At 44.0% G+C, this 24,021-nt stretch overlaps 1 protein-coding gene across 2 annotated transcripts in view; it reads right to left on the bottom strand.

Annotated features, from left to right (window-relative positions):
• SASH1 (SAM and SH3 domain containing 1) overlaps positions 1-23,433 on the bottom strand; it is a 190,015-nt gene extending 166,582 nt beyond the window's left edge. The window contains exon 1 of one of the 2 annotated variants that reach the window (XM_070796327.1): positions 22,660-23,433. In XM_070796327.1, the coding sequence (XP_070652428.1) occupies positions 22,660-22,788 (129 nt within the window). In that variant the 5' untranslated portion in view covers positions 22,789-23,433. The remainder of the gene's footprint in view (positions 1-22,659) is intronic. The other variant, XM_070796328.1, reaches the window with a different exon arrangement.
• Positions 23,434-24,021: the final 588 nt, after the last annotated feature.

Here is a 24,021-nt window from a genome sequence, read left to right as displayed (position 1 = left end):
AAGGTTAAAACCTACCAAAAAAAAAAAAAGAGTGAGGACCGTTTCAAGACATTCTGTATATCCAGGTCATAAATGACCTAGTTTAATAATGCCAAATCATTTGGTTATATTAGATTCACAGAGAAAGTTCTGTGAGCAGCTGCTGCCGCTGCTGTTTAGTCACTAAGTTGTGTCCACCTCTTTGTAACCACATGGACTATAGCCCTCCATGCTCCTCTGGCCATGAGATTTCCCAGCCAAGAATGCTGGGGTCAGTAGCTATTTCCTCCTCCAGGGCATCTTCCCTACTCAGGGATCAAGCCTGCACCCACTGCACTGGCAGATGATTCTTTACCAAGGAGCCACCTAGGAAAAATCTGAGATGGAAACATCTCAGCCCATCACACTCAAATAAGAAGAACTTGAAGATGAGTGTCTGGGACTAACATTTCAAAACTTTTCACAGACTACTTCTGTATGAATTTGTTCCTGAGTCCAAATCTTGCCAACTATCTTTAGATCTCTGATGATAGCAAAAACACCCACCTGTTGGATTTTATCCTTGTTCCACAATTTCTTTTTCAATAAAGGATGTCCAGATAAACTTAAAAGACCACAGAATACTCTGTCTAGAAGGAGACATTTGAGAGATCACTTGATCTTTCCCTACATCCTTTCCTCACCTCCACCTTCCATTTACAAAAAGAAAAATGCTATTTGTTACTTAACAAATTTTTTTATCTATGTTTGTGTAGGTTTTTCTTGGTTTGCTTTTGTTTGCAGTTTCCTTTCCCATTTTTGTCAAGGGAAGAACCAATACGGTGCAATGATTAAGATCCTAGGTTCTGATCTCAAAAAAGCAAATTACTACATTTCTTTGTGCCCCAGAATGGAGGTATCTGCCTATAGGACAATATTGCCAAATAAAGAAGAGCATCTGTGCAGTGCATTCAGAACTCAGCGACTTCTCTTAGCAGTAACAGCTGCCACTTGTGCTCACAACGTTATGGAATACCATGAAGTTTCCCCATCTGTTTCCCATGAAGTGATGGGACCCGATGCCATGATCTTCGTTTTCTGAATGTTGAGCTTTAAGCCAACTTTTTCACTCTCCTCTTTCACTTTCACCAAAGAGGCTTTTTAGTTCCTCTTCACTTTCTGCCATAAGGGTGGTGTCATCTGCATATATGAGGTTATTGACACTTCTTCCGGCAATCTTGATTCCAGCTTGTGCTTCTTCCAGCCCAGCACTTCTCATGATGTACTCTGCATAGAAGTTAAATAAGCAGGGTGACAATATACAGCCTTGACGTACTCCTTTTCCTATTTGGAACCAGTCTGTTGTTCCATGTCCAGTTCTAACTGTTGCTTCCTGACCTGCATATAAGTTTCTCAAGAGGCAGGTCAAGTGGTCTGGTATTCCCATCTCTTTCAGAATTTTCCACAGTTTGTTGTGATCCACACAGTCAAAGGCTTTGGCATACTCAATAAAGCAGAAATAGATGTTTTTCTGGAACTCTCTTGCTTTTTCCATGATCCAGCAGATGTTGGCAATTTGATCTCTGGTTCCTCTGCCTTTTCTAAAACCAGCTTGAACATCAAGAAGTTCACGGTTCATGTATTGCTGAAGCCTGGCTTGGAGAATTTTGAGCATTACTTTATTAGCATGTGAGATGAGTGCAATTGTGCGGTAGTTTGAGCATTCTTTGGCATTGCCTTTCTTTGGGATTGGAATGAAAACTGACATTTTCCAGTCCTGTGGCCACTGCTGAGTTTTCCAAATATACAGGTATTTATAAATATATATATACGTATAAATCTATCTATATATAGGTATACAGCCATATACATAGACAGGATACACATCTACATTATATGTCAGTATTCTCACATGTTATTTACTTAAAACATTCAAGACAATGTAGGTTTTACTGACTCCACCATACCAATGAGAACAGACACTCAGGGAGGTGACAAATGTGTCCATTTGTCACATAGCTCATGAAGCACAGACCCAGGCTTCAAACCCACACCTGTTTACCCCAAAACCTGACTTCACCATTTTAGTAGTGTGGACTTACAGCAGTTGGGTATGTTAACAAATCTTAGCTAACCTTGCTGCTGCTGCTGCTAAGTCGCTTCAGTCATGTCCGACTCTGTGCGACCCCATAGACGGCAGCCCACCAGGCACCCCCGTCCCTGGGATTCTCCAGGCAAGAACACTGGAGTGGGTTGCCATTTCCTTCTCCAATGCATGAAAGTGAAAAGTGAAACTGAAGTCGCTCAGTCGTGTCCGACTCTTAGCGACCCCATGGACTGCGGCCCACCAGGGTCCTCCGTCCATGGGATGTTCCAGGCAAGAGTACTGGAGTGGGGTGCCATTGCCTTACTGCTTATCTAAATTATAAAGTCATCTATTAAGGCCTTCCACAGAAGGCTCCCCTCCATTATATTTTTAAATAAAAGTGACAGCTAGTTAACTTGACGCCCAAGCTACACACACAGGTGTACGGCTAAATCATCCTTCCAACCACAATTGAGGAAGCCCATCCCTGGGTGCTTGGCCAGGCCAAATGAAGTCATACATCATCCAAGCCATCCTTTCTGTCCGAGGCCGGGATCACAGCTCAGCACTGGAGGGACCACTTGTGGCCCTGTGGGGAAAGCTGAGGCCTGGAGACCCTGACTGTGGCTCTAGTGGCCTCTGAAGGTGTCCCCTGCCAAGCTCTTTACCCCAGTTCTTCATGCTGGAGCATGAAATAGCAAACCGGAGCTGGGTGCCCGGGGGGCAGAAACTCAGTGTCTTCCCACCAACTCCCCTCTCCCAAGTCTGAGCGGGAGCACTGGAAAGGGTGGGTCCAGACACAGATCGGGGCCTGACCTCAGCGCAGAGCCTGGAGGGCAGAGGGGGCTGCGATCATCACATCCTGGTCAGTCCCGGCCCGCCCTCTGCCAGGACAGCTTCCTGAGGAAATCCTGCTGGCTACAGAGAAACGGGTGGCCCGGGCCAAGGATGTAAACAGGAGTGGTGTGCTTTGTTCTGTGTCCCTGCACACTCGAGCAGGGCCTTGGCTCCACAGCTTTTGGGGCAGCAGCACCACTGAAGGGCCAAGGCTGAGCAATGCCTCGGATGACTAGGACTTACAAGTCAGAATGGGCATGGCTTCACGCAACTGTTTTAAGACTGACGTGATCTCTCCTATGCTTTAAGCCTAAGAAAGAATTTGGTTGTTTTAGTTGCGACCAACTCTGCGCGACCCCAGGGACTGCAGCCTGCCAGGCTCCTCTGTCCATGGGATTCTTCAGGCAAGAGTACTGGAGTGGGTTGTCATTTCCTTCTCCAGGAGAATCTTCCCAACGCAGGGACCGAACCCGCGTTTCTTATGTCTCCTGTATTGGCAGATGAGTTCTTTACCAACTTACACCACTTGGGAAGCCCCTGACCCTTACATGATACCTAACCTCACTCGACCTCATCTGTAAAATGGGGTGATAATGCCAGCACCTGCATCTCATCTCATCTCAACAGCAGTGTGACAAGATGAAAAGCAATAACCCCCGATGGCATTTAGCATAGTGCCTGTCACACAGCAGATGCTCAGTAACAATCTTAGCCAGTATTCAGGTTCAGTTCAGTTCAGTCGCTCAGTCGTGTCCAACTCTTTGAGACCCCATGGGCTGCAGCACACCAGGCTTCCCTGTCCATCACCAATGATTGGAGCCTAGCTAGTATTACAAGCACCAAAATTAGAGAATTAATTGTCTAAACAAAGCCCAGGGATGCCACTATCTGTAAAGTCTTTATTTTTATGAACAGTAACACAGAGGTATTTGAGGGTTTTGGGGTTTTTTTTGAGACATTTAATTAAGTTTGGCAATTATTTCCCCACTAAGGCTCTTATACATGAAGTTTCATGTAAATATTATTTGGAATCAGACTTTTGAATACCAGAGACTGCATTTATGCTATGGTTTATACCAACTAGAGATAGCAGCCTGGGAAAAAAGCTCTTCCCCTTGCCATCAACAATCATTTGGATGGTGGAATCTGCCTCTTCCAGGCGTGCATTCTCCCACCACCACAGGGTCTGATGTGGGGGTCTGGTTTCTCAAGAAGCTGAGAACAGTCCTGTCTGCCCACGTGGGTCAGCTGAGCACAGGGGACTCCAGCCAAATGACATCTTACAATAGTGAGCTTGCAGCTTTTCGTCACTGTGCTTCCTGAGAGAAGCAATGAGGTCAGTGTGAAAATACGTCTAATCTTAGAAGTCAACACAAGGTCATCACACGGGAAGCGGGAGAGGGAACACTGAAGGCCTTTTCTAATTGATCAGATGAGAAATTTGGGATTTGGAAATTTCAAGAAAACTGAGAAGACCGATCGGGGCCCTACATTTAAAAAGTTTTGGAGTTCCATGGTGGTCCAGTGGCTAAGACTCTTCGCTCTCAACGCAGGAGGTCAGCTTATGAAAACTGCCAGAAACACTCTACTTTTGGATGGGAAGGTGGGTGATAGTGTGTGGGGTGGGGGATGGAGGGTTGGGGCGACCCCTGTATTGAAATTGTGTTCCCTTCACATTTCACTGTTACTATTTTGCAGTGTTTGTTGCTGTCAAAACTCTTGGAAACAATACTCACCCAATCACTTTGTCAGCAAGCCTTTCATGCACAGATAGAGCCACCAGCCAGAAGGGACTCTCACCTCGACCTTGCACCAAGAGAACCTTCCTTTCGGCCTTGAGTCTCTTCCTGCCCCAACTACAGCAATTTCTGGTTTTATATTCTTCTTAGATAGTGAATCACAAACTCTAAGCATGCTCAGGACAGCCAACTTTTGCATTTTTAACATCATATCACATTAATGAGGTTTCTTAAACCCTTTTCTACCCATTGCTGAGCTTGATTTTAAATTACTGATTCTTCTGTCAGTTTTTGAAGGGACTGCACTTTGTTCCAAGCGCTTACTCCACTGACTTCCCCCAGCCCTGGGGTGAGTCTGTTTTCAGAAGAAGTGGCAGCTGGGGGCCATCTCTGAAAATTTCTGGAGCCCTCTTCCTTTGGGACCGTGAATCATCTTCCTTCTCAGTCTCAGCTTTAAAATTTCCCTTTTCCTCTGCAAATCAGAAGTTTCTTAATAGGATGTCTACTGGGCTGTGTAATAGTCTCCAAAGGGAAGTGATGAAGGTTTTGGCTTGAATCATTGAACTAGTGTTGGAAATGTAATCTATGATCATGTACTATGGGGAGCAGTCCATCACTAACAGGATGGGCTACAGATGATGTAGGAAATTTGATTTTTCTAGCTATCCATTTTTATTGTACTTTACAAAGAACAGTTCTCTCAAAGCATTTATTCTGAACAATTGGTGGGAATTAAAACTAATTTATCCCAGGGTCTAAACCTTTTAGGATGAAAATCCCGTAAGATTTTAACTAAAATGTTCAGCAAAAAAGTCACGGAGATTAAAATAAAACACACTATATATTGTTTCCATTTTCTCCATACTTCCATTCCTGACCCTCAGCAATTCCATAAGGAATGGTTTCTGACTCCTCAAATTGGGCGTCATAGCTAAGATACTACAGCAGTTGACACTGGCTCAGAGACCAGGAGAGCAGAGTGGTGTAAGGAGAAGCTTCAAGTGGAGGTAACATTTTCATCCAGAAACCTCCATCGGTTAAGTTCAGTTTAGTTGCTCAGTCGTGTCCAGCTCTTTGCCACCCCATGGACTGCAGCACACCAGGCCTCCCTGTCCATCACCAACTCCCGGAGTTTATTCAGACTTGTGCCCATTGAGTTGGTGATGCCATCCAGCCATCTCATCCCCTGTCTTCCCCTTCTCCTCCTGCCAGAAGCCTCTATCACTCCTCTCCCAACACAGTCCCTGTGGGACACCATCATTCATCTCCCTCTGAAGGACAGAGGGCAGAAAACACAATGGGTGAGCCCAAAGGGTGAAACATGACCTGATATTTACAAATATCACCACTAACATTCCTGGGGCCACGTAGACGCAATCCCCCCCAAAACCCTTTGCCAGATTCTCTGACCCTTCTCCCCACCCCGAGCTCATTGGCCCCCACCTAGAATGACAGTCTGTCTTGTCTCTGCACCCTCTCCCAACTTCTCTTTGGGGTAATGGTTGAGATGGGGGCAGGGACAAGGAAGTGTTGTCCTTTTTGGAGGAGTCATTCAATTCTACCACTGCAGAGCAAAGAGGGAAGGCATTATATATAGTCTCTTCCTGACTAGATATACAGAGAGAGAGAGTAATAATAATGGTGAGAAGAGGGAAAAGTTGAAGGAACTGGCCTGAGGGTTTATTTAATGGGAACTTGGGGTACAAGGCAATTTCCCATCCATTTCATTCCTCGGCTCATCAGATGGGAAATGCTGGACCTTCACCAAGCAAACACCTCCTTCGACTCTGGCCCTGTTTTCACTCCCTAGCACTTGGAAGAGGGACAGAGGAACCTGTCTTCCTCATCCCTGGTGGAGTCCACCCAAACCCAATCAGCGTTTGTTGCACAGGTGTCTGTGCTGCCCACGTCAGTTTCTTACTGAAGCTCACTGCTTCTCTACCTTGTCAACTTTCCTTCTCCTCCCGGTCAAGGTGTTGGTCCTTGCAAAGTATTAAAACTAGAAGGAGTTTTGCTTTCTTTATACCTGCCTCCTCTTCCCAGCAGCTGCTCCCCTACACACCCAGCACACCCACCTGGATCAGCTTCCTAGGGCTGCTGCATTCCAAAGTACCCAAAACTGGGTGACTTAGAAACAGTGTCTCACAGTTCTAGAAGCGGGAAGTCCCAAATCAAGGTTTCACATGTTCCCTCTGAAACCTGTAGGGGAATCCTTCTTTGCCTCTTCCTAGCTTGCAGTGTTTTGTCAGCAATCTTTGACATTCCATGGCTTAATAGACACATCACTGTCATCCTCTATTTTCATGAACTTCTCTCTGTCTACATGGGTCTTCACAGCATCTCCCCTCTGTGGATGCCTTTGTGTCCAAATTTCCCCACTTTGGATTAGAGCCCACTCTCAACAACCTCATCTTAACCTGATTAAACCTGCAAAGACCCTATTTCAAATAAGGCTGCATTCTGAGATTAAGACTGAGGGTCCAGACTTTAACACATCTTCTTTGGGGGGATACAATTCAACCCACACCACCACTTCACAGGACTATAGGGACAATGGAATGAGATAATGCATGAAAAGAGCTTAGCAGAATGTTTGGCACGTAGTACATGATCAATCAGTCAATCTACGTCAGCTGCCAACAACATTATTGCTCTTATTACTAGTATCTTTTTGCTCCATAGCAGCTTTGCTAAAATGGCATTAAAAACAAGTCTTTACAGCAGTCAGGTTTGAAAGAATGTTCCAACTACATCACAAAAATATAACCTCCAAATTCCTTGAGGGAGAAAAAAAAATTACAATGGTTGACTGGGTAACAAACTGTAAAATGTTCTTTGTTCTATCCAGTGAGTTCTGAAGCTTCAAGGAAGCGAGGAATGTAGAGCTGTGTAGGAATCAATAAAGGAAGTCCTCCAAAGAATCTGCTGACAACTGAATTTCTAAGCTCCTTTGGTTTGCAGGAAAAAAAAAATTTGATTCTATCTGCATGCTCTCTCTACACTGCCACAAAGAACATAGGCTTTTATTTTTAAAATAATAGTTTACAGCAGGGTAATAGGACAGCAGACACACAAAGCATTAGAAAACCAGAAGCCAAAGAACCAATTAATTGACTGCTAATGGTCTAAGAAGTAGTGCCTTAAAAATACAAGAAAAAAAGGTGATCACTTTTAGTTTTAAAAGATATTTCAGTGTTGGCTATAACCCCAGTTGTACAGTGGTGACTATTAATCACCTCCAAGACACTGCTGCAGCACCAGCATGCTTTTCTCTGCACTAAGAAAACTTGTTTTGATTCAGATCTTCAGGGGACACCAGAAGGTAGCCTGCCACTGACCCCAGCCCTCATTCATTTTGCTAAGTCACTTTTCTACCAAAACAACATTTGGAAACTTATCAGCACCTGCTGCCAACCACATTGCATAATTCAGGACTGACTTATCTTGACCTAACTAGCAAATTCAGGATTTAAACCAATCTTGCTTTGGCTTGTTCACTTGGTATCTGGCTGATCCTCTGGAGAACCATCTATAACCAGCGCCCTCGAGCAACTCTCACCCAGGATTTTCTTCTTTATATGTGAGAACTTGAAACAGAATGCCCTGAAACTTGTCTGCAAGTAAGTCAACAGGTATACAAATGAACAGTGTGTGTCTTTTTAAAAATCTTGATTTTAAAAAATATATACAGACAAATCTAGTATCATAAAACCAAACTGCAGCTTGAAAAACTTGCTTGAAAAAGTTTTGCAGCTTGAAAAACTTTTTGGCTGACAACAGGAGTCTGTGAAAGTGGATCTTCCTGTTTTCCACAGTAGAAGAACAAACTGGAAGTCATGAGAACTAAACTTTGGCTTTTCTAGAATTCATGGCAAGCTGGTAACAATGAGCCACCAGATGTCTGTGCTTCTCTCTGCCTCCTCAGAAGACACGAGCCTGCAGTCTTGAGTGTTTGCCACACTGACCCACAATATAGCATTCATGACCTCAGGGACCAGGCAACCTGGATGGAAAATGGGCAAACGCTGACCGGGCATCACCTTCTGGCTTTCCCTCCAAACTCAGATCAAAGAATAGTGGAGTCCACAACCAGCTCGGTCAGGTTGACTTCAGAGAAGCATTTGAAAATATTTGCAAAGATATAACTTCAGTGTTTCACCTTTATTTCACAGATCAAATAGATGAACTTAGAGGCCTAGAATGTGCAGAAGCCACAATCAGAAATTGCTGAATTATGGGTATTGAAGTTCGGGCAGTGAAATGTCAGTGTGTTTGAAAAGAAAACCAGGAATCCTGGATTACTCACCGACTAGCGAATTGTGGTTGCCAACAAACTGGGTTTCTAGTAGCTATAAGGGCATTAAACCAGTCGATGCATGTAAGGACACACTATGAAACGTAAGGAGTTACATGCCTATGTAAGTATTATCACCTAATCTCCATGAGCAGTACTTACAGAGTAAGGGATGTGACTTGCTGAAAAATCTCCTGATGCTTAAGGAGTATATTCATTCTACTTGACTCTCCTCAGGTTCCTATGGAAGCTCTTCTACCTGGAAGAGATCCTGTTTTCTAAATACACTGGGATGTGCAGTCTTTCAGTGACCTGACAAGCTGAGGAGTTCTTTGACACAGAATGAGGGGGTTACCAGCGGACGTTCTGGTGTGTTGAAATAGTACATAATTCTCTGCTAGTGCTAAAGTAACATCACATAGATTTCATTGTATCTTTCATGTATCTTTTGACACCTATTTACTTTATTGCTCATTGCATAGCCTCCATTTCATAATATCTTAATCAGGGCAAATCACTACCATGCACCAGTGTTATGAGAGGCTTTCATTAAGTCATCACCTGGATACCACATGTTACGTAAGTAGAAGCAAAATGCTGCAGAAGCAGTAACGACCTTTCCCCAGCAGACTATGTCCTAAGGCTCCATTTTTTGTGGAAAGTTCTCAGTAAAATTGTATTTCATGATAAAATCTGCTTTAAAAATGATGTCTTATCTTTCCAACATAAAATTGTTCATCTTTATAGACTTTCTCAAAGTTTCACGTTTTCTATAAATGCATAATGAAGTCATTCCCTAAATTAAAATGTACCTAAGTGGCATATTATCTAATAATGATTAATAATAATAACAGTCTTCCTTGAAGCACAAAGAATCTCATTTTCTATCAAGTTCACACTGATAATGTGTCTGCAGGTTGCTCTGGGCTCTGGTGGGGACACTACCATATGATGCTTTTATAAATTCTTGATTGGAGATGGAAAACCAAGATGTAAAAACACAGAATGAATGCTTAGCAACCTGGGCAAAAACAGTGGTTAAATCAACAAAACCCTGGGGAAATATTTCACAAAAACATTTCAAGATACTCAAAGTAGATTTAGTACAGTTACATGGGTCCAGAACTCAAAAAATAAAATCATTAGTTAAGTGGATATTTTTCATATTTTACACATTTCTAAGAAGTCAACTATCAAAAAGATCTCATGCTATTCTGCCACTTAGTCACAAGGAGAACTGAAAAATAGCAATCTGTACAACCATTTAAGCTGAAAATATGTTTTCATTACAAATACCTTCCTGCCTCCAGAAAACCCTTCTTATTCACAAGTCCCATACATTCTCTCTCTTAAGTACACGTAACATTTTTAACACCAGTTTCCTAAAGTGAAACATGAAGTTTAATACTTTGAAATAATTTATGCATTTGTTTTTAAATTTTGTATTCTAAAAAGGACATTTGGCAAACATTAAAAACATTAAATCATCAAAAAAAAAGTTAAATTAAAACAAATTAAATCAATAGTTAATATCAATCCTAAATTGAACATGTGGTATCAGACCACCCCTCCACTTAAAGATGAGCGTGAAGAGAAATTAATTCACACTCCAACTAAACATTTACCTATTAACAGCTAATAATAAATAACATTTATGATCTGCTTCCCATATGCCATGCACAGTTCTAGGGACTGAATTAATCTGACCAGACCCAATGATGTAAGTGGCTATCGTCCTCATTTTACTGATGAGGAAACCTAGGCACAGAACAGTTAAGGAGCTTGCTTAGGTCACGAAATGCTGAAGCCAAGCTCTAAAGCCACTCTGAACTGCTTCCTTTGCTCTTTATTCCCCTACAAAACAAACTTTCAGTTTTCTAAGAGGTGTTCAAACAATTTTTTCTTGTTTCTAAATGTGCTTATCCTGTTCCTCTTCTCTTGATAAAACAAACAAAAAAATCTAATTATATTGTATTATGACTTTATCGTTTAGTAGCTTCAAACTCACAGCAAAATTAAAGGAAACATAGATTTTCAATATGTCTCCTGCCCCCAAACATGCATAGCCTCCCTCATTATCAGTAGCCCCTACAATTACGTTGTGACTTAAAAGAAATAGATAGTTGGTCTTCTTCCCAGTCCTGGCACAGGGCTCCTAACTCTTGAATTTGGAATGATAGGAGCATCTTGTGTCATTCATTAGGGGTCCCTTCAGAGGCATCTGAATTTTTGTTAATGAGGTGACTTAGGCTGGGGCTCCTAGAGAGTCTCGGAATGGAGCTGGCCACCAAGAAGACCAAGTGATTAGAAACTAGGAACTTGCAGTCTTATCTCATTCTCGGTATCCTGGAAGGGAAGCGGGGCTAGAGATTGAGTGCAGTAACCAAAGGCCAATCCTGCCTATATAATGAAGCCTCCATAAAAACCTAAAAGGACAGAGTTCAGAGAGCTGCTGGACTGGTGACTACATGGATATTCAAGGAGAGAGGTGCCCGAGGTGCCCGAAAGAACATGGAAGTGAAACAGGAGAGAAGGGAGCAGGGCACAATCTTTGAAAGAATGACACAGCCGGAGGACACAACATCAACTGATTAGAATCAAAAGGGTCCAAGATGGCAGACAAGTCAACTTCAGCTAGACCTTGGTCCTCAGTATACGCTCACTGTAACACATCAGCAATTGCCAGGACAGTTCCAAGGCCGATCAGCAAAGCCAAAAAGTGGGCAGTGGCTCAATTTCTGGAAATCTCCATGCTTTCCCCAAAAAAGGTTGGAATAATCCTTCCACTCATTTGCTTGCTAAGTCGCTTCAATCGTGTCCGACTCTGTGCGACGCCATAGACAGCAACCCACCAGGCTCCCCTGTCCCTGGGATTCTCCAGGCAATAACACTGGAGTGGGATGCCATTTCCTTCTCCATCCACTCATTTACCCAGCCCATAAAAATTAACCATGCCACAATTTAGGGCCCACTCACCCTCTGCAATGGCCCACACTCTGTGGACTATGTTTCTCTCTGAATAAATCCACTTCTTACCAATCACTTTGTTTCTCACTGAATTCCTTCTGTGCAAAGACACAAAGAACATGTGAGTAATTCTAATTAAAAGATTATTGGGTCAAGTCCCAAGCAGGGTTTTGACTGGGTTCGAGTCCTAGCCGCGTGGGTTAGAGTCCCAAACTGGGTTTTGGCTGTGTTCAAGTCCTGGCCTTGTGGGTCCGAGTCCTGGTACACGGGTCAAGTCCCAGCCTGAGGTCAATGGTTTCAGAAGCTCTACCCTCTCCCCACATACTAACCCTAAGCAAGGTTCTTCCAACTGGCTGTTTCTAAGTTATATCTCTTTATAATCCCATAATCCAGTAAGTAAAAACTGGTTGATTTAGCAAGTAAATTGGGTTTCCCAAGTTCTGAGTGCTGCTCTAGCAAACTAATGGAACCCAGTAGCCAGCCAATCGAAACCACACATAACAATCTGGACTTGCGATTGGCAACTGTAATAGGGGCAGTCTTTGGGACTGAGCTAGTAGATAGCAAGACCTAACACTAGCAGAAAAATGTCAGATTTGAATTAAATTTGTGGGAAACTCAGTGTCCACTGAAAATCTGAGAATTGCTTGGGGTATTGAAATAAATCCATCAGACACATTAGAGTGGTGAGTACATTTGTTACAACCTACGTTGTCACAGCATAATCACCCCAAATCCAAAGCATGCAACATGATTCACTCTTGCTGTTGAACATCATTATAAAAATTCTCCAAGCTCCACCTCTTCATCCGTCCCTTCCCCCAACCCTGGCAACCACTGATCTTTTCAATGTCTCCATAGTCTTGCCTTTTCCAAACTGTCATATAGTCAGAATCAAAAATCTTCTCGGATTGGTTTCTTTCACTTAGTCATAAGCATTTAGGGTTCTTCCACATCTGTTAATGGCTTGATAGCTCATTTGTTTTTATCCCTAGATAATTTCCACCAAGCTTTACTTGTCCATTCACCTACTGAAAGACATTTTGGTTGGTTCCAGGTTTGGGCAATTATGAATAAAGTTGCTATAAATAGATGTATGCAGTTTTTTGTGTGGAGGACCTAAGTTTTCACTTTCTTTGGGCAAACACCAAGGAGTGCAATTGCTGGACTGGATGGTCAGAATAAGACTTAGTTTTGTAAGAAACCACCAAATGGTCTTCCAAAGTGGCTGTACCATTTTTCATTCTCACCAGCAGTGAACAAGAGTTTCAGTTGTTCCTCATCTTCTTCAGCATTTGATGTGGTCAGTGTTCCAGACTCTGGCAATTGTTATAGGTGTGCAGGGGTATCTCACTACTGTTTTGCTTAAAAAAAATTTTTTAACCCTGCATATTTTCAAACAAGGACACTTGTATAATTGTTAACGTTTTATCTCATGTCTGTGCTCAGTCATGTCCAACTCTTTGCGACCACGTGGACTGTAGCCCACAAGGCTCCTCTATCCGTGAAATTCTTCAGGCAAAAATACTGGAGTGGGCTGCCATTTCCTACTCCAGGAAGTGGATCTTTCTGATCCAGGAATTGAAACTGTGTCTCCTGCATTGCCTGCATTAGCAGGAGATTCTGTACCACGGTGCCACCTGGAAGCCCTCATACTACAAGACTCCATTTTAGCCAAAAGGCCAAGAAGCAGTTATCTTATAACGATAACTTTAAATCCTTTAAAGTTATAAAGAGTCCTTTAAACCCTCTGAAAATGAATGTAAGCCTATAGCAAAGATACTTATTCTTAAACTAGAATATACCTTTCTTCTTAATAACAAATAATATTGAAACACTCAATTTTTAAGAGTGCCCAAAAAAGCATAAAAACATTTTTTACCTCGAGTGTGAAAAAAATGTGTTGGTTGATAAGAAGTCTTAGGCAAAAGTCATCAAGTCCACAAAATGAGGATACATTTTGAAAGTAACCAAGATTAAGGATACACACTAAACTAAAAAAAAAAAGTTTTTCTTCTGCCCTTCAATAATACTTTTAGTTAAGATTACAATTATAGGCATTATTTTTCTTTCACTTTTAATTCCACTTTCAAATCTTCAAACCAGGACAGAAAATGAAGCCGTAACAGGCGCAGAGTGATGTGTGGACACACTGGACCTTCCTCATTCACTGCTTGCTGTAAAACCAAACAAGCAGTGGATGAAGCAACAGAACCAACCATGAACCAAATCTGCATCACAGACACCAAGGAGAGCTGCCAAGTATCTCTATGGACACACAGAACTAAACTCTATAGAGCAATCATTATAAACGCAAACGTATCCGTGTTTTCACCAATCAGCTTAGAAAGTTGAAAAACAAGAGGAAGTCCCTTCAGAAAAGAAAGAATACGGGTTGCAGAGAGGTTCTGTCTCTAAGATACTCCAATGCCTGAGTCTCCAGCCTCCGTGCCGGATTCTCTATTACAGGACTTGACAAGCAAGAAAAAATACAAGCTAAGTTATCTCCAGGAAGCATCTCAACTCATAAAGAATTAATGCTATCCAGTGAAACATCTTATGAAACAAAAGGGGGGACACTAGGCAGCTGGCTAGGAGCAAAGCTAACGACCGGCAGACCCACACATTCCAGGTGTCCTGACCAAATTAAGTTAATTAGCAAATTAGTATATGTTTATTTGAGAAACAATTCCAAGTCATCATAAAAATACATTTTATCTCAAAATTAGTCTGAAGGTTTACTGCTTATAGTCTTACACTGGTATTAAAAGGTACAGTTAATTCTTAGAGCTTTAGCCTCTACACATCTAAATTCATTATTTTGAAATCAATTTTATTCCTACCCTAAAAAAGAATGTGTGTAAACTATGGATAAACTCATCATATAATAGCGGGATTATGATGGTTAAGTCTGAAGCATCAAGTATTCTTCGACCCAAGTGTTTCAGTGGTAAAGAATCCACTTGCCAATGCAAGAGACTCAGGTTCAAGCTCTGGGTAGGGAAGATCTCCTGGAGAAGGAAATGACAACCAGTTCTTACCTGAAAAATCCCATGGACAGAGGAGCCTGGCGGGCTACAAGTCCATGAGGCCGCAAAGAGTCAGACAGGACTGAGCATATACACGTGACATGCCACACTGAGCATTTCCCTCTCTTTCACTGTCCTTTAGAATTAGCTTTTAAAAGATGGAATTAAAGATCCTTCGGTTATAGCATTGTGTGTGTAGTTATAAATAATAAATCTCCTTTTTAAGGAAACAAATCATTCACTCCCAAGCAAAGACAGGTAAGCAGATATGTGTACACGTAGATGTGTCAAGATAGACAATTTTTCTTTAGAATGAAAAAGTTACAGCACTACAACATCTCTAAAAATCTCTCGCATTAACCCAGCCTACTCTTGAGCGGAAAAGAATTTATCAAAAGTAAGTTACCAGGAGCAATCCTTGACTACTTACAGAGGAAAATATTGAGATGAATAGAAGCCGGATGATAGATAAACTCGTACATTTCACAAACGTTTAACCTCTCATCTTCTCTTGCCTAGACCACTAGTCTTCTTCCAAATTCATCACCAACTCATCACCCACAGAAGTCACATTTCTAGAAAGTGATCATGTCACATGTCAGTTTAAAATTCTGCAATGGCTTCTCATTGGAGCCTACAGAATGATGCCAGCTACCTCAGCTCTCACTACCCAGTACCCACCTCAGTGTGCTGTGCTCTCCCGTCTCTTTTCCCCTCAGCTCTCTCCAGAAGGCCCTTCCTCCCTTCTTTCCTCCTTAGCCCTCACTGGGGAACACCTCTCAAGGGAAACCTACTCACTGCCAGGACCCAAGGTGGAAGGCATCTCTGGGACTGACCTGCCTGCACCAGCACCATGGCTGACCACCCCCCACCCCCGACTCTGTACTCCAGCCTCCTTGGAGCACTCTACACACTGCACCACACAACTAGGTATTTAAGGAAGGAGCGGTGGATGCTGTTTGTCCTTCTGGAAGCCAAGGGTATGTGCAGTTAGTACTTAGCTTAAAAACGTAAGCAGAAAGATTGACAGTCCATTTGCTGTTGTTCAGTCACTAAGTCATGTCCAACTCTTTGAGACCCCATGGACTGCAGCATGCCAGGCTTCCCTGTCCATCACCAACTCCGAGAGCTTGCTCAGACTCATGTCCATCGAGTTGGTGATGCCATCCAACCATCTCATCCTCTGTCGTCCCCTTCTCCTCCTGCCTTTAATCTTTCCCAGAATCAGGGTCTTTTCTAAATAGTTGGCTCTTTGCATCAGGTGGCCAAAGGATTGGAGCTTCAGCTTCAGCATCAGTCCTTCTAATGAATATTCAGGACTGATTTCCTTTAGGATTGACAGGTTTGATCTCCTTGCAATCCAAGGGACTCTCAAGAGTCTTCTCCAACACCACAGTTCGAAAGCATCAATTCTTTGGCCTTTGTTCGGAGAAAGCAATGGCACCCCACTCCAGTACTCTTGCCTGAAAATCCCATGGATGGAGGAGCCTGGTGGGCTACACAGTCCATGGGGTCGCTAAGAGTCAGACACGACTGAGCGACTTCACTTTCATTTTTCACTCTCATGCATTGGAGAAGGAAATGGCAACCCACTCCAGTGTTCTTGCCTGGAGAATCCCAGGGACGGGGGAGCCTGGTGGGCTGCCGTCTAGGGGGTCACACAGAGTCGGACACGACTGAAGTGACTTAGCAGTAGCAGCAGCCTTTGTTACGGTACAACTCTCACATCCATACACGACTGCTGGAAAAACCATACCTTTGACTATATGGACCTTTGTTGCCAAAGTGCTGTATCTGCTTTTGAAGAGGCTGTCTAGTTTTGTCATCGGTTTTCTTCCAATACTCAATAAGTGTCCCAGTAGAGATGTGAAAGAATGAACTATAAAACTGCAACTGTGAGTTAATTTCCAGGAAGTAACAGGGGATTCAAATCCCAGCTCCCCTGTTCACTATCTGTGTGATTCAGGATGTGCACATTTAACTCCACTGCAAAATGGGGACAACACTGCTCAACGGTCGCAATGAGAAGACCAAGTAAGTACAGGAAGGGCCCTGCCCACCATTGGGATTCAGTCCCTCTCCCAACACAGTGACAGTCTCTGGTCAGAAGCTGGAGTCAAGGATGGTGAAAAGGATGCAGAACAAGCCAGATGGAAGGGGGAAAATGTTTCAAGGTAGAGAGCGGCAAAGAAAGCATGAAAGCAAGATGCTGGAAGACTAGGAATATGCACTGTGACTTTAGTGCCAGGGCCTCTTTTTTTAAAAAAATGATCATTTTATTTGTTTATTTGGCTCTGCTGGGTCTTAGTTGCTACACCCAAACTCTCAGTTGTGACATGTGGGAATCTAGTTTTCTGAATAGGGATCCAGGGATGGAACCTGGGTCCCCTGCATTGGGAGTCCAGAGTCTTAGCCACTGGACCACTAGGGAAGGCCCCAGGGGTCTTTTCTGATAGCAAATCAAGGGCCCCAGCCAGAATTATAAGGCTTAACTCTGTCTTTGGCAGATAATTGAAAATTGAGAGGTCTGAGCTCTGGCCCCTACTCTGCTGCCCGAAGCCCTCCCATTCCTATCTAAATGAAGGAGTTGAGGGCTCCTGTCCAGGGTCTCTTTAGTCAGTGCCTCCTGATACATCACCCTGCAATTTCTCTACTTATGAAAAAGCCATAGGCTTTCCGCTGCCTAACAGGAACATAAAATCAAGATGAAGTCAGAATACTTGACACTAGGGCTGACGCTCAGATTCCAAGACCTAAAATTAAGTCATTAGCTAAAGGGCTTACGGTAAGACACCACCCAACAATATGTAAATTACACACTGTTCAGTACAAAGGAGTTTGCATTTTAAAAGCCCCCTAGGGATCTCACAGGCCTCTTCCCTCCCCCACACTTAAATACAGAGTGAAGGAGAATCTTTTAAAGAAAGAGGACTTTAGTAATCAGCAAGATACAATAAACCTAGCAGACAACCTAAAGAGTTTATTTATTATGTTTATTAACTTAAATAAACCTACTACACTTTTCTGTAGCCTGCATAGGAACTAGAAGAGGGGAAGGTCATCTGTGTAGAGTTTGTCTACACAATGGATATTTTCTAAGCATTGCTAGGAAATGGGTGTAAATTGTAGCAACACAGCAGGGAAATGTAAGGTCTGGGGGAGGTGCATCTTGCAGGATCTAGCAAACAATAGTTACTTACTAACTCCCTTCCTCTCCCTTCCCAGCAAAGGAGTCTTGAATGCCTGCTTCTTCCAACTGGAGGAAAACTTTATGAACCATCACAATTTACCAAATGGATACTTGGGGCTGAAAATATGATCCACCTCTTCTAATAACCTCAACAATTCCTACTCTTAAAAAAAAAAAAAAAATCTAGGCTCCCCCACCCCAAAAAAGAAAATGGAATGTTTTGTCTGTAACCAGGGGGACAGAGGATGAGATGGTTAGATGGAGTCGTCAAGGCAAGGGTCCTGAGTCTGAGCAACCCCGGGAGGTAGTGAAGGACACGGAAACCTGGCGTGCGGCAGTCCGTGGGGTCTCAAAGCATCGGACATTACTGAGCAACTGAATAACAAGAAGGGAGTAAAAATAAAAGTAAACCCCCGGAGGATTCTAACTGGTTCTGTACATCTCAACAGAAGTCTAAGAATGTCATCCTGAAAGGTGTCAGGTTTTGCAAACCCAAGCAGACCATACGTTGCCGAGTTAGAGAACAGAACAGAGTATCTGACTAGAAGACCACGGTTTAATTGCTCAGGGTTTACAAATATTTTCCAATTTGCCGATACGCTTTCAGTGGAAGTGCCAGGATTTGAGTTTGCACACTGGAACTGTCCAAGTGGTAGATTCAGCATAAAGAAAATTTATTCTTCATAAAGGCACCCCATTATAAGCCAGGGCATTAGTGTACAGAACTATATTTTGAAGTGGCTCCTGCATTTCAGAGTACAAGCTTTTTTCCTTTTTCACTCAACAAAATCATGTTCTCAGCAGCCAGTCAGTAAGTCCCAAGCCCTGGAGGTAGAAAATTGAGTAAAATACGGACCATGCCCTCTAGGCCTGCACAATCCATAGTAAGTAGGGGTTCCCTATTATATATGCACTTGTTAGCATTTTATTCATGCCAGTACTCTCATTTTCATGCCATAAATTATACTGTTACTTCTCTAAATAAGCGTTTTGTTAACAACTATCTAAAAGCAACTAGTTGGTGCTGAACTGTGCAGGACTGAATTAATTTGAATGCAAAATGTGCCCTAATGAACTCAAACAACCACCCTGTATTTACTGAGATCAATGCCTCTAGGGTAGCACCCTCCCCGGGGTCAGAACCAACAAAATCTACCGGGGGTCGGGGTGGGGGGGGGGGGGGTCGGGGTTTGGGGCTGGGGGGTCCGGGCTGGGGGGTGGGGAGGAGGGGAACGGGAGACAGATGGTGAGTGTTCCTTGTTATACTGCCCCTTCGGGAAAGGGGAGCTGTGCTCATTCAATTAAAAACCCTAATAGGCTTTGAAGTTCATATTTTTACACTGAGAAGAATCTAAAAAATAAAAGTAGCAACTGTGCCTGAAATCTGCTAAGTATGATGCTTGGATGTATAATTCCCCTTCTACCTCTTACTCCCCTCCGAAGTTCTCTAATAAAAAAGTGAAAGTCCCTCAGTCCTGTCTGACTTTGAGATTCTCCAGGCCAGAATACTGCAGGGAGTAGCCTTTCCTTTCTCCAGGAGATCTTCTCAACCCAGGGATCGAACCCAGGTCTCCCACATTGCAGGTGGATTCTTCACCAGCTGAGCCACAAGGGAAGCCCACGAATACTGGAGTGGGTAGCCTATCCCTTCTCCAGGGAATCTTCCCGACCCAGGAATCGAACACAGGGATGCAGGGATCTCCTGCACTGCAGGCAGATTCTTTACCACCTGAGCTATCAGGTAAAAGAATCTTCCAAATTTGTTGCTATTGTTTAGTCGCTAAGTCGTGTCCAACTCTATAGCGACCCCAAGGACTGTAGCCTGCCAGGCCCCTCTGTCCATGGTATTTCCCAGGCAATAATACTCGAATGAGTTTCCATTTCCTTCTCCAGGGGATCTTCCGGACCCAGGGATAGAACTTGAGTCTCCTGCATTGGCAGGCGGATTCTTTACCACAGGTCCACAAACTTCCAAATCACCTTTGCCTACAATACCAGATGTAATCACATTTCTACTAAGTTGATCTGGGACAGTTAACTATGGAGCATCATGGCAACATGCTCCTGACTGGTGCAAGTCAGAAACCTGGGGTCCAGCTTGACATTGCCTCTAACAAGGTATTCAATGCCCAAGTCACTTCGTCCATCTAGGCTGAGAGATGATTGTAAAATCCCGTATTTTAAATACAAAATGAAGAAAATGGTGTCTTTTATCTCTGTAAGAACAGACAAAGTCTGACGTCAGTTTTGTGTCATGATATATTTTTCCAAAGATAGTTTCTTACAAACACTTGGATGATAGCATCCTCAACACAGAATAAAGATCCTTTTCCCCTAGTGACTTCTCATAGGCCCGTACAGAGGAGAGGTAAGCTGTGTCCTCTGCGTCTGCCTTTTGCCTAAGGAACAATCTTGATGCCCAAGATTTACAGGAAAAGAAGATCTTATAAAAGATGGGAAAGCAGGAGTGAACACTACCTGTTTAGGACAACTGTAACCGTCTTTCAGCCTCACATAGAACTAAATATTAGCTCTGTAAGAAGCACATATTTTCTTTTCTCCTGCATCGGCCTTTTGAATAACAGGTTTGGGCTTTTTGAGCCCCACCCCGTCTTCTAACTCAGCCAAAGAACACTCTGCTACGACTGACCCAACAGTGCTGGAATCTGCCAGGGAAGGGAGAGTCACTCTTCAGAAAGTGCTCCATGCCACCCCCACCCCCAAACGACCCTGAGCGCACACTTCAATATAAGTGAGCCCCTCCAAGCCTTCCCTCCCCAGCCCACACCCTACTAAGAGATGCAAACCAATTTTCTCAGTGACTGAAAATTTAGAGTGGGACCTAAGCAAGAAATAGCAAGATAAGCTTCTGCTGGATGAACTTAAAATACAGTCTATCACCACAACTTTTATATATGTTCATTGAGTCTTCTGGAATTTCACTGAAGGCCCGTATTCATCGGTAATGTTCAGAAAATGCAAATAGCATAACTTGAAGTGTTTCTCAATATATATTTTTAAAATATTGGAGCGCCCTTGTGAGATGGCCCACACTCTGTCTCTGGAGTGTGTATTTCCCTGAACAAATCTGCTTTCAAAAAATAAGTAAAATAAAATATCAGAGAGTGAGAAGAGCAGGTAGAAATCTTTGACCAATCTTCCCTGGCTCTCGGCATAGGAATAATCATTAATACCAAAGGACACCTAAAGATGGAATAACTGGGACTTTTAGGATCTCTGGAAAGATGAGCCACAAGATTATTTGCAAGAAAAAAAAATAGACAGCCATTACTTATTGTTGTTCAATTGCTCAGTGTATCCAACTCTTTGCGACCCCATGGACTGCAGCATGCCAGGCTTCCGTGTTCTTCACTATTTCCCTGAGTTTGCTCACTTACCTCTGCCGCCCTCTTCTATTAATACTAGTATGCTGAGCACTAGCTATATATCAACTTAGCTAAATCTCAGAAAATCCAAGAAGCAGATCTTCTTTGCTTCACTTTTCAGGTGATGAAATAGAACATCAGTGCAGCTGGGTACCTTGGCCATGCAGTCAGTCAATAGGAGGGCTGGGATCTGAATCCAGGCTCACTCACTACAAAGCCCAAGAGCTGAATCACTGCGGTAAAAATGGTTTCATCATTCCCAAAGAGCTTCTTTCAACAAACTACACCTCCTTCTATTAAAAAAAAAAAAAATCTCCAAGTAAATACAGAGCCTCTTCCAATTGGCTTCCACAACAGCCAGTTCCAAATCTTTACATTAAAGTTGACTTTTTATATGTGGAGTAAGATGCCAGGCTTACTTTATGTGTGGAGTAAGGTGCCTGACCTACCACACATCTTATTCCAGTCTACCTGCCTCTCCACAGCTCCATCGAAGCAAATCTACTAATTCCTCAAGGCACTGAACCCTGAACAAGTTAAAGCTTCATCTTCCATGCCTAAAAACTATTTTTCAGAAATTATGCCAAATCCAGGGGCGGGTTTAGTTACTGGACATTTCAAAATACATGACAATACAGATTTAGCAAAATAAGCCCTATTGTTTTTAGCCCCAAACACATAACAAATATCCTGTAATTCTACAAATTGAAAACTGCAGAGTATGTTAGTTAACTTGTTGTGGTTCTGAGCAAGGAGGTAATTGTTTTCCTCTCCTGCTCAGACAACAAATAAACATCAGTAAAATCAGCCTCTTCCCAAATCCACAGCAGCCAAACACGGTTTATTTACATCCAGTCTTTTGAAAGACTCTTCCTCTGTCTTTTTCCACACCAACTTCTCAGCAGGTGTCCCAGATTACACTGTGCAACACCACACCCGATTGTTTAAAACATCTATCTTTGATCTGATCTGTGGCTGGTTATTTTTTAATTAGGTTTTTGAAATCCTAAACCTTGTGAATTTAACCCCTTAAGAACTAGAGCCGGAGAAGGACGACCCCCAAGGGGTGGGCTGGCCGAGTCAGCGAGCGCGCAGGAACGCGAGGTCCCCCAGAGGCTGCCCTGCTCCGGGGAGACCCACGACCCGCCCTCCCCGCGCCTCCAGGTAACTCACCAGGATGCCCATCACGTCGGTCCAGAGCCGGGAGAACGCCTCGGACATGCCCGCGCCCACCTCGGGCTCCGAAGCGGGCTCGGGCTCCGGCTCGGGCGCCGCGCCGGCGGCTCCCGCGTCTTGCTCCATGGCCGGGTCCCCGGGGCACCCTGGCCCCGCAGCCGCGCGCGCCCGGCCCCGGGAGCCGGTCCCCGCCCGCCGCGTCACCACCGAGCCGCGCCCCCGCGCCGCATCCCCCGCGGCCCGGGGCTCAGACCCGGCGGGGGCCCCCCGGGGCAGGCGGCCGCTCCTCGGCTCTAGGTGGCTGCGGGCCGCGCGACTGACAAGTCCGGAAACTTTCCCAGCCCCGGCTCGGCTCGGCGGCGGGGCAGCAGGAGGCAAAGTTCGCACCACTGAGTTTACCCGCGGGGAACTCTGGCGGCCCCAGCAGCGATGCACGCCGCTGCAAAGGCGTCTCTTCCTGCGGCCGGGACCGACTAACTGGGCACGCGACTCAGTGCTTCCAGAACGTCTGGGCACGGCCCCGCCGGGTGACCGAGCTGCCTCGGGAACTTGGAGGGAACTCCCCGGCCCCCTCTCTTCAAAATGAGCTCTTCCAGCTCCACATGACTCTCTCCCCTCGACGCTAAAGAAAGCGTTTAGCAACAAAAGGTGCTCTGATGTCAGGCTCTTTGCATGGAAATGAGCCACAGACAGGAGAACAAATCGCCTGTTGAAAGAGCGGCCGCTTGCAGCCTCCCGCCTGCACAAGTTTCCAATCACGCCATTCACCGACACAGTCTTGGTCCCAGAAACTCGAGAAAGTTAATCTTTAAGTGAGTCCTACCCAAGAGTTCCCAAGCAGTGAGTCTCACAACGCACACCTCGCCCCTCCCGAAGTCAAGCGACCTCAGGAATTACAACTCTCTGCCTCTGGCAGCCGAGACTTGGAAAAACAAGTGTGAAAGCTTGGGCACGAGCCATTGTTTGGCTCGTGTTTATGATATTTATTACGAGTGGGGACATTTTGGTTCCCGGATTGCCGGCAATGCCCTGCATCGCTAGGGGTTTCAGCGCTTTAGGGGAAATGCGCCTTGGGTTTTAATGGTTTTAATGGTTTCTTTAATGTAAGGACCGGCGTGGGGTGGGCGAGAGGGGAGGCGGATTTTCAAAAGGAAGTGCTATGGTTGTAACCAGTAAGCCAGCACACTTGGGGCCCCGTGTATGTTTTTCTAAGGACAAAATCCATGACGGATTTATTTTATGAGGGAAATAGCCCTATAGAGGTGTTTCTCCTTTTGTGATTGTTTCCTTAAAAACCACTCAACTTTCCCTGGGAGATGATGATCCACACTGGATTGGGTGATTGATCACTTTGTGAAG

This window comes from Bos indicus, chromosome 9 (genome assembly GCF_029378745.1).
Source record: "Bos indicus isolate NIAB-ARS_2022 breed Sahiwal x Tharparkar chromosome 9, NIAB-ARS_B.indTharparkar_mat_pri_1.0, whole genome shotgun sequence".
NCBI lineage: Eukaryota > Metazoa > Chordata > Mammalia > Artiodactyla > Bovidae > Bos > Bos indicus.
The sequence above is the reverse complement of the archived record's forward strand: the minus strand, read 5'-3'. Positions and strand labels throughout refer to the sequence as shown.